Source organism: Perca fluviatilis, chromosome 11 (assembly GCF_010015445.1).
Source record: "Perca fluviatilis chromosome 11, GENO_Pfluv_1.0, whole genome shotgun sequence".
NCBI classification, from domain to species: domain Eukaryota; kingdom Metazoa; phylum Chordata; class Actinopteri; order Perciformes; family Percidae; genus Perca; species Perca fluviatilis.
This window is the reverse complement of record NC_053122.1, coordinates 36,737,148-36,748,577: the sequence shown is the minus strand read 5'-3', so window position 1 is coordinate 36,748,577 and position 11,430 is coordinate 36,737,148. Positions and strand designations below refer to the sequence as shown.

At 41.3% G+C, this 11,430-nt stretch overlaps 1 protein-coding gene across 1 annotated transcript; it reads right to left on the bottom strand.

Moving 5' to 3' along the window:
• Nucleotides 1–909: 909 nt before the first annotated feature.
• LOC120568506 (GTPase IMAP family member 8-like) lies at nucleotides 910–11,430 on the bottom strand. The gene is made up of 3 exons (XM_039816078.1): nucleotides 11,333–11,430; nucleotides 5,277–5,916; nucleotides 910–3,523 (listed from the first exon to the last, which is right to left on the bottom strand). Exons 2-3 carry the CDS (start codon nucleotides 5,902–5,904, stop codon nucleotides 2,706–2,708), a joined length of 1,446 nt encoding a protein of 481 aa, XP_039672012.1. The 5' UTR covers nucleotides 5,905–5,916; nucleotides 11,333–11,430; the 3' UTR covers nucleotides 910–2,705.

The window sequence follows — 11,430 nt, the reverse complement described above, 5'->3', positions numbered from 1 at the left end:
CGTTACTGTATTGTGTCAACAGTTAACTTCTTTTAACCCTCCTGTTGTCTTTGGGTCAAATTTGACCCATTTTCATAAAGTTTCTATATCAGAATTTTGGGTTTCTTCCACCAAATTGTCAAAAAAAAGAATGTGGATTGTTCCCTACAAAGCTCTTCACAAGTAAAATAAACAGTAAGTTCACTACATTCATTGAATGTGGGTGTTTAATTCAAGCATTTGGAATTTCTTTTATAAAAGAACGTTTAAAAAAGTGAACAAAAATGTCGGAAAAGCTTCAAAAACATGGGAAAAAAACAACAAAAACGTAAATAAAGGGCAGAAAAAAAATCAATAAAAACATCTGAAAATTACATAATATGTCGTAAAAGCTTCGAAAACGTCGGGAAAGTGACAAACGTAAAAAAAAGTGACAAAAACATCAGGAAAAGCGACAAAAACGTATTTGAAAAATGTTGACTCTGAAAAACCAAAAGTTGCATGGTGCAAATCTTCCACCAAAACAAGTTCCTTCCCGAGACTATTTTGCAGAGCCACCGTCGCTGCGTTCAGAGAGCCCAAGACGATTGTGATTGGTTTTAAAAAAAATATGCAAACAACCCAGAGTATTTTTTCTACTATCCCAGAATGCATCTGTGGTGGAGCCAGACCTTACGCCACAGCGCTGTGTAGCTAGAGCTGGTAAAGTCTTCAAGACCATACCTGTCAAGTTTTGGATTTGAAAATGCGCCCACCGAGAGCAGTCCCACCACTTGATGCAGAATGCTGAAAACATTTACAATTTATAACATTGCTTGTCTTTACATTTACATTTTATTTTCATTCATTCTTTTTTTTTTCCCCTGCGTTGTCACTCATCATCTGACCTCACACACTAACCTCGCGACAACTGCCACCTACAGTACCTGTAGTAGGCTACTGCAGGTTGTAAGATTATTTTCAATTGACGTGTTCTTCGATTTCTGAGGACGAAGGAGAGGTTAGGGTCGAATATTAAAAGTTATGCAAAATGGTTTAATAAAACAACATGAAAACGACAGTCAAAACACAAATGTTACACTGCAGCTGACAGCGGACTGATCTCATGCTCTCCTTGGGGAGTTACAGAAGAACAGTCAGCAGCCATGCGACATGACAAAACAATACAGTGCAACCAGCGGACCACAGAACCTGTTCCCTTGTCGGGTCCAAGGCTTGTGGCCCCGAATCCTTCTCCTGCTCCCACATTTATTCCTATTTCTCAGGATAAGGACACACCTCTTCATTTAGGTTTACTCCAGGTCACAGACTAAGGTTGATTATCATGGAAGTGTTGATTATATTCAAGTTTACAGAGTTTGCATTTCCTTTGTTCTAACCCAGACTTGGCACCAGGAGGTTGGAGACTCAAAGAGACGTTTCTTTTCATATGTTAATAGTTGGTTTAAACCTAATCAATTTAACCAAAGACAGGAAGAGAGGGGGAGAGAAATAACCAGCTGTTTTTACCTTAGTAGGCTAGTCATTCTAGATTCCATTCCTATTTTCATAACCTGACTGCAGCATACAATTTATTATTTAAAACATAATACATAAGCATAGTTTTATCTTTTTATAACCTAACAGACTCCTTTACACTGAGTGTGATGTTTAGACTATAGTGCTGTATTGTGAAGCATTTAACAGCATAACTAACTGGGATGTGAGTTTTATTCATGGATGTATTGTATTAAGAGAAGTTTTAACTGCCAGCAGTTTTAGCTAGCGAGCCATTTTTGCTAGCTTTAGGTAGCTAGCGTCAGGGGTGGCTGTGGCTCAGAGGTAGAGTGGGTGGGCCCTTAACCACAAGGGTGATGGTTCCATCGTAGGCTCCTCCGGCCACATGTCAAAGGCTCCATGAGCAAAACACTGAACCCAAAGTTGCTCCCAGAATGTTAAAATAGCACCAAATACTTAAAAACAACATCAAAAATGTCCCCACAAAAATGTAAAAAAAAGCAACAAAAATGTCAAATATATTTGAATATAAGTAAGAATTAATGTTTATCATACTGATTAATATTATAGTGAAATATAACATTTCGGGGAAAAAAAATACAAAAAACTTTGGAAAAAGCGTCAAAACAAACATCTAAAAAAAACGCCAAAATGTTAACATTGATTTAAATATTATGTTAACATGTTGCAGCTTAGGAGGCCACCTGAGCAAGATGGGCATGCCACCTTATCTAGGTCATGAAAAAATGTATATGAACGATATCCGGTGTTACTCTGTCCTGTTTTCTCCCTTTCGTTCCAAACCGTGACCAACGCTAGTCTCCCTTCTCTGCAGAACGCATTAAAAATAAAAAATAACGTCGGTACTACCGAGGACAACGTTGACTTTGTTAAAGTCACAGTGAGTCACGGCAATGCCGGTAAAGCGGTTGCAAGCGTGTTTACACTTTTCAGAACTCCACGCAGACAGACAGCGTATATAACGGGTGAAAGCTGTCACGGTATGGGCTTCCTCTGCACAGGCAGGCACCACTGTGTTCACTATGCCCTATTGCCTGACTGACAGGCTGAGGTTGTCAGTCCCCTCCTCTGTTACAGGCAGGCACCACTGTGTTCACAGCATACCACCTTAACAAATTTTCTGCGGGAAACCCTGGATAAAATATATATTTACAGTTATCATTCTATGTGGACAGCCCTTTAACCTGTACCGGTCTCTCAGATGACCTTTAATGGTTGGGCAGGAGAGCCTGACGTTCATCATCTGACGATCCACTGGCTGAACAACAGCATGCTGTGAAACAGCAAAAGACCCTCCACCAGCTCCGGGCAACAAAAGGCTGTATTCGTCTCTGTGCAGCTTCTCTCGGGGCCTGATCGCCTCCAGCTGTCCCAGTTCGCTCAGCTTCTTCGATGAACGTGTTGGCCATCCTGAACATGTCGGACGTGCAGTGCTTTCCTCCGTTGGCTGAGACCATCTCGTTGATTTTACTCATGAAGTTCCGAACTTGCCTTCTGCTTTTTCTTCCTTTGTTGTCAAACACACAAAATCTCCCAGAACACATGGAGACCAGGGCTGACACACAGCTGCTGGACCGGATCATCTGATCGATGGACTGACCTCCCAGCTCGTCTCCATGAGTGAACACCAACATGGTGTAGTTCAGGGCCTCATTGCCAAATAGTTCTGGTAGCATCTTAAGCAGGTCAGCGTCGACTCTGGACATCCTGCCAATCTTCACCACAATAACAAAGGCATGTGGTCCCGGACTGGCGTCGACTAGCGACTTCATAATCTCGTTATACAGCTGTTCAGGAGACAGAACTTCATCAGTAAACCCTGGAGTGTCGACCACCGTGACCCTGCGTCCCTCTACCTCTGCTGACTTTGAAACAGTCTCAGTACTGACTGAATTAAAGTCCAAGTCTGACTTAAACAGATCTGCTCCCAGGATGGTGTTTCCTGATGAACTCTTCCCTCCTCCAGGAAGACCGAGCAGCACGATCCTCGTTCCCTCCAACCGGACGGACTCTCCAAAACCAGCAGCTGGAGGAAAGAAAACAGAGTGAACCAGAAATATCACACGGCCATATAATATAAAATACTAATTGAATGCTGAAATAACTGTTGTGTCAACATTTTTAATAAATTTGTTGGCTAATGTTAGTCAATCCCGTTGTGCTCGCCTTGGCCTACAAGCATGTGAAAACAAAATGCTTTTGTCATGTCACGTCTGATGAACAATAAAGCTAGGGGAGGCATTGTGATATATATAGACAAAGATTGACAACTCTGGAACAACCTTCACTCTGGATCTTTATTATTTATCCATTTATTGATTGAACCGTGATTATGTGATCGCATAACTCAATGCATAATCAGCCAATGTCCGCATATTTATGCGGGGGCTGCATTCTTTCAAATACGCTGCACTTTCGCCGCATAAATTGCCGATTTCTGCGCAAAATATGCAGGGCTTGCATGATTTCATAATCCCCGCATTTTGGTTGCAAAAAAGTCACATATATGTATCTTAGCAGAAAGTTGAAAAATGTTGCGTTTACTTCACACAAGAGCAGCAATTTTCCCCTGTTGCCATGGGAACGTTATGAAGTGACGTAATTACGCGACGTGAACATCATCGTAAAGCAGGTGTTGGAGGTTGAATCTGATATGTACTTTGAGTCTCTTAAGTTGGTATCCAATAAGAAAGCTATTTTAATATCTGATGTCTACTCAAATCTCTTTCTTTAAGTGCTCCTGCTGTTTATATTATTAATGATTTTTGAAAGTCTGTCTCTTTTCTATCTTTTATTTCAACCCGTTCTCATTCCGAACTCGTAAAATAAGTACGTTTGGTCAGTGTCCTTCAGCGTCTGATGCGACGAAAAAGGCACCCTTCGGCGTATTTGTGTAACGTACTGGGGAGAGCCGCAGTTGGATGAGACTTAGCGAGTGGTACGTAAGGGGAAATTGCTGGGTAAGGACAGTGGTTGGGGTGGCGGATGGGTAAAACACCGGACTTTCACTCAGGAGACTCGGGTTCGCGCCCTGAGTGTGGCGCTTTGTTTCCCTGTCTCCGGCGTGTGTTTCCCGGCTTTTGAGGCGTCCTTTCCCCGTTGTTTTTCTCCTAAACCTAACCTCTGCGATTCCGTTATTGTCGCGCTTCACCCGCGGTGTGTTTCCCGGCTTTTGAGGCGTCCTTTCCCCGTTGTTTTTCTCCGAAAAAGGGACGGCAATAGTGGCGACCAAGCACGTTTACATGAGACGCTAAAGGAGACTTTTAACGTCAAATAAGAACGAGAAAGGCTCCTGACCGAACGTCCTTATTTTACAAGTTGGGTGTGAGAATGTGTTGTTTATTTCCCTCTGTTTAGACTATTACTTTTATTTTTACTTTCATATTATATTATTTGTATATATTTTGTATCTTATTTGTTTACGTATTGCAATGACTGAATAGCTGTAAACTATTTTTTGAAATAAAGTTTTAAAAAAAAAGCAGGGTGTTGGGGGAATCATTATTTTCTTTTTCATCAAACCGCAATTTTTGCAAGGTCCCGCAATTCATCGCATAAAATTGCATAAATATCCCGCATATTCCATCGCATTTTTAAAGAAAACATGCCGCATAATCAAGGATTTTTGCCCGCAACAAACACAAAAAAACTGCATTTTTCTGGAAGGACTGAAAGATAAGTTTGTGAACTGATGAACCCAGCTGATATTGATGACTAGCAGTTGTTTCCTGTCAGGACTACAAGAGGTTTTCACTCGGGTGGTTTTAACTACACGATACCTGGTGGTAGATGAGATCCTTGAAGGTGACCGGACTTTATCAGCAGATCTCGGACTTGTTCCTGTCCTTGTTCTGGTCCTTGTTCCTGTCCTCCATTTACATTATTGAAGAGATGATACCTCCCTGCAAAGCTTCTAACGATGTCTGGAAGTGGACCTTCTTCTTCTTCTTCTTCTTCAAAGATGAAATCCTCCACTGTGATCTTCTTCAAGGCGTCCCCGTTTGTGAAAAGTATATAACTCTTTTCTGGTCCATCCTGCCCGAGAACTGGGATGGTTGCCTTTAGAGCTTTCTCTTGTTCTTCTGTGAACCGTCCAACGCTGATAACAACCAGGAACAGACAAGGTATGGAGGACTGCAGGACACGCTGACACTCGGTCTGAATCTCCCCCTCATGTCCTAAAATTCCCGGAGTGTCGATCACTGAGATCTGTTTCCCAAACACAGTTCCAGGTTTTTCAGAGATTTCAGTTGTCAGTGACCTGAGGGAAAGTCCTGACTCGAAGGCCTGGTATCCCAGGATGGTGTTTCCTGAAGCACTTTTACCGACTCCAGTGTTTCCCAGAAGGACGATGGTGAGATCTGGATCTGGATCTGGATCTGGATCGAAATCTGGATCTGGATCCATGTTCGAGCAACACTAAAAGTGACGGAGAAAGAAAAGAATTAAAAGAATTGCAGACTTACAAAAAGTTACCCTTTATGAGTGTAACATCCCTGATCTCCTTGGAGACGCTCAATGGTATTTTAAGCCCCCAACGTCGACTTCAAGGCAATGCCGCGACCGTCGACTTCAAGGCACCTAACTCTAACCTTAACAATAACCCTAACCATTGCCTAATCCTAATACCTTACAGGCAGCGCTGCCTGGAAGACAATGTTGGGGGCTTAAAACACCAAATACTGAATGAGATGCTAAGCGCCAACAGAGCTAACAGCTACACTGCAAACAGAGCATTAGTTAGCTCCATGGTTAGCTCACACTCAGAGGGGCATGGCTCTTTCTGTTTTTATCGCAAGATTTTTATCGTGGATTAATATGTGGATTATTTTCTGGATTAATGGATTTGTTGTGTGATTTATAAAAATGTCATAAAATGGTGAAAAATGTGGATCAGTGTTTCCAAAATCCCAAGATGACGTCCTCAAATGTCTTGTTTTCTCCACAACTCAAAGATCTTCAGTTTACTGTCACAGAGGAGAGAAGAAACTTCTAAAGATATTCACATTTGGAATCAGAGAAGTTTTACTGTTGTTTCATAAAAAAATGACTCAAATCGATTAATCAATTATTAAATTATTTGGGGATTAATTAAGCCTAATAGTTGACAACTAATACATTCATCTTTACAGCTCTAGGTGTCAGTGCATGATTTTCTGGGCAAATTGTTGCTCTCCACACACTATAGAAACAAAACCGGTACATTTTATAATTATATGTTGTTATGTGTGGAGTCTCACATTTTCAACATCAGTTCTGTCAAGATTTGATCCCTGCTTCTGTGTGCAGCTTGTTGTTATCATGTTGGACATGGCCGTTGTCTCTCCCTTTGTGGAGTGGCAACTGGTAATTAGGGGCAGGTTTGGGCAAAAGCAAACAAATGTATGTTATTTTTAAATTCTCTGAGATTATTATCTTCTATAATTTATTTTTATTTGAATATAACATCTTCCTAAATTGCATATCATTTATGGTAGCACTTAATTTCACTCTTCTATATTTATTGGTCCGCCCCTGCCTTACTGCTTCAGCCTGCGTTCACCGTAGGCTACGGTAGCCTGAATGTGGGGCTCTCTCACAATGCAATGTGCATTGTACGCATGGATGTATTAAGAGAACATTGTACACTAGGTGGACAATTATTAATATGCATGTGTACAGAGTGTTAGTGTGCTGAATGTAGATCATACAAATTCTATACCCAGTGGGGCTGACAGCCCGGCCGTACTACACTACAGCGTCATTTTATATTTTGGACTTGATTGGCTATCCCTGAGGCACAGCACCAACAGTAGTCGGACAGAAGCAAAGAGAGGATCGTCGCAAGCTAACTTGGGGAAATGAATGAAGTGGATTTCATTTCAGTAGCCTACAGCTTTGAACCCACCAGCCACAGGATAGTGTCATCACTCAAATTGCTGTTTAAAGTAACCACGGATTAACGTGGAGTGGCTAGCGTACAAAATAAGTCAATGAAAGTTTGCCAGAGGAAGAACCCCCACGTTGTCTTCTAACCCTTTCACTCCATTTGCTCAGGGTATAACCCAGGTCGACTGTATGTTTGAATGGCTTGAATGGCTTGAATGGCAGGTTGCAAGGTGGGTTTGATCAGGGTAGGACTAGGGTCGATTTCAATGTAAATTGCACAACCTGGGTCACTAGCCGGGGCCGGACAAATGACGGTGGGGCAGTTGTCACAGATCAACGCATACTTTGAAAAACAACATAAATGTTGTCTCGCTGTGCTTTATGCTGGGATTTCACCATAAACTGTATAAAACTAGGATTTACACTGTCAGCTTCAACAAGAGCAGAGCGGAGCGGTTCAATTCAGCCCTCAGCCTTCGTGAGTGAAAGCATATTTCATGATCCTGCCTTCGTGGTGCTGGTCTGTGCATCGGTCATGTTGTGTCGGATCGATTTACGTAAGTTTAGATGGTGACTATAGTGTGTCATTCTCGTCTATTAAGTTTGTTGTCATATTTGTTTTCATAGAATGGATGTGTATGGATAACGACATCCCTAAAAAGTTGCCTGTGCTTTTCTCTATGGCCTTCATAGTGTGATATGTGGCATGAGCTCTTTACTGTCCCATATGGCCCTGTAGGCAGATTTGTTCTGGTTGTGTCCCCTTAAATATTTAATTCTTAATTTAGGTTTGTGACAGAAGAGAGGAATGCAATTACACAAGTTACACTCCTCACACACACACACACACACACACACACACACACACACACACACACACACACACACACACACACACACTATAACAGGATAGATAGATAGATAGATAGATAGATAGATAGATAGATAGATAGATAGATAGATAGATAGACATGCTTGTTTGTCCGGATGTGCCTGCTTGCAGTCTAAATATGTCACATACAATTTGAAAGTGATGCTTTTGAAAACATGATATTTCTGACAATAAATGAAAGATTTTTAAACCTAAAAACCCTGTTTGCCCTGTTCGCCCGGTGCTCGGAAGCTCCACCGGCCGCTACGAGTTCATGTCGCTGACCAAGCCGTGGAACCGGTTCTCCCTGTCGCATCTCCTCCAGCGGCACACCGTGGTAAAGTTGGTTTTATATTGGACGTTGGCTATTCGACACATTTGAAAAAAAATTTAAATATTTTTTAATGTAAAAAAAAGCTATAGCATTTTAAAAAATCAAAGGATGGGTTTTTTGAAAAAAGAAGCTTTGTGTTATGTGTAGGGGGTTAGCTGAGTTCACCAAAAGTGGTTTGATATCAATAAGTCAAAAGGCCAAGCAGCATTTTTTTACATTAAAAAATTTCTTTTTAAAAATCAAAGGATGGGTTTTTTGAAAAAAGAAGCTGTGTGTTAGGCCTATGTGTAAGGGAGTTAGCTGAGTTCATCAGAAGTATTCTGACATGAATAGGTCAAAAGGGCAAGCTGCATAATAGATTTTTCGAATGTGTCGAATATCCAACGTCATAACAAGGTAATACCATGTGTAATCACATGATGACTGATTAACAGTAATGTACTAAATGCCCTAATTCCTGTTGATACTACAACAATGGAAAGTATAGGCTCTTAACCTTGCAATTTTGCACATATCACGTAAAACTCGATTTCTCCATTTCTTTGCACAAAACTCTCCAGAAAGCAGGGGCGGATCTACCGGGGTGGCATAGGGTGGCAACTGCCACCCTAAAAGAAAGCCTTGCCACCCCTGCTGCCACCCCAGTTGGCAGCAACGAATTACGGTAAAAGTTATGGCCAATTTGACAATTTACGAGCGTGCGTCTCCAATGTCCGACTACTATACAGTGAATGCAGCATAAGATGACGCCAGAGCGGAGAGAGTCATGTTTGGAAAACTGAGTGGCGCTAAGCGAGGGAGCCAGGAGTCGCGATGAATGGAGACACAGGAGGAAAGAGGTCAAAACGGATTAACTATCTATCAAGAAATGAAATTATAACGAAAGCACAGTGCTAGCATAGTTGCGATGCTGATTTTGAGATGATAAAAATCAAGTTGAAGAACGTTATTTCGCCAACTATACAAATGTTAGTTAGGTCTGACGTTTGTTCTGTGTAAAGTAGGCTACAAAAGCTACTATTGATTCAACGTCTGTCAAGGAAAACATCGTTACTTTGAATCGTACAGAAATCAAGAGGAAAGGTAGCATATTCAGTTTTTATCTCCAAAGAGAAAGGTGAGAGAAATAGAAAATGAACAAGTGAGCAAGGTAGACGGAGAAGATGTGGTGGAAGGAGAGAGAAAAGAAGTGGAAGGAGAGAGAGAAGAGGTGGAAGGAGAGAGAGAAGAGGTGGAAGGGGAGAGAAAAGGGCATCAGAAACGTGACAGAGACAGAATACAAGGCCAAGGCGACCAGGGACAGGAGGAGGTGGAGAAGACCACAGCGGTGAAGAGGTGGAGGGAGAGCATCACCGAGAGGAGGAAGGAGAAAGCGAGAGACAAGAGAAGGTGCAGGGCTCAGACAGTGAAAGGGAAAGCAGAGTGCCTCCAACCATCTCCAGTCAAGCTGGTCCACACGGTATGGAAACTGTTGATGCATAGTATACTAAGTTAGATATGAATAAGAACAACAAATGACAAAGCTTAAATATGAATAATTAGGGAAAGTTGTCAGTGTGAAAGTTTGATTAGATGGGGAGATGAGTTTTTATATTTTGTGTAGAATGTATTTTAGATCTATTGCTCAGATTAAATATAAAAAATAAAAAAATATATATAAATAAAACAAAAAATAAACAAATGAACCTAAAAATACTCTCCCAGGCTAAAGTGTTAGTGTGTGTTAACACAGTCTGATGGTTAGAACTAATCAATGACAGTTCCTAATCTTATACAAACGCTTCCTCTCTGACACAGTCCAAAACAGTTTGCTTCCCCTCTCACACATCTGCCTCTCATCACCTGGGTCTTACCTTAATGCCTGTCCTGTGATAATGCCCCTTACTTCTATCATACTTCTATATCTCCTATTAAGTGAGATCACATTGTACGGTCACTTATTCCTAATATGAACTGTTTCAAATGAAACCCCAAATGCAGGACACTGATTGCATGAGATGAAGTTTGTCTGTATGAGTTTGTAAATGGCAGCCTGTGCCCTTTTGTAGTGTGTATATACTATTTCTCATCAAACTGTGATAACTGATTAAATTCAGTAAATATACGTCTGACATATGTTGCCACCCCTCAAAAATTCCTGCCCCCCTCTCGCCACCCCAGAAATATTTTTCTAGATCCGCCCCTGCCAGAAAGTAATATTTAACGGTTTATTTTTCAATTTTTTTTCCCAGGGTGTTGGGGGCATACCCCCGGACCCTCCTAGGGAGAGCCCCCCCACATAACAAATCCCAATTTAACCCTGGATAGACAGACAGAAAGACAGACAGACAAACGTAACAGGATAGATAGACAGACAGGATAGTTAGGCAGCTAGAGAGACAGACATTGTGACAAGATAGATGGATGGATGGATAGATAGATAAATAAGTAGTAGTAGTGGTAGTAGTTTTATTGGTAGGCTATGTAGACATCTTTTCAAATGGTTGGTGCCCCGCCAACTTTTTACGTGTAAAAACGCATCACTGCAATAATACTTTCCCATTGTGTTCTGTGGTTATCTGTCACACCTGAACCCAATAGTAACAATACAGACGGTGTATGGCATAATAATCAAAACATAACTTCAAGATTCAACAATAATTCGAAACTAGACGGTTTCTTTTATCTGCGAAGTAGAATTTCCTGTGGGATGTTTGGCAATGAGGAAGTAGTTCGATGTGTTTAAAAGATCCAAGAAGTCAATAAAAGCGATACAAACTGACCTGGAATCAGTTCCCTGGTGGCTGATGCCGTTGAGTATTTTAGTGAGAATCAGATTCACTCGATCAGACATTTAATGTGAGACCGACCTTCAGCTGCA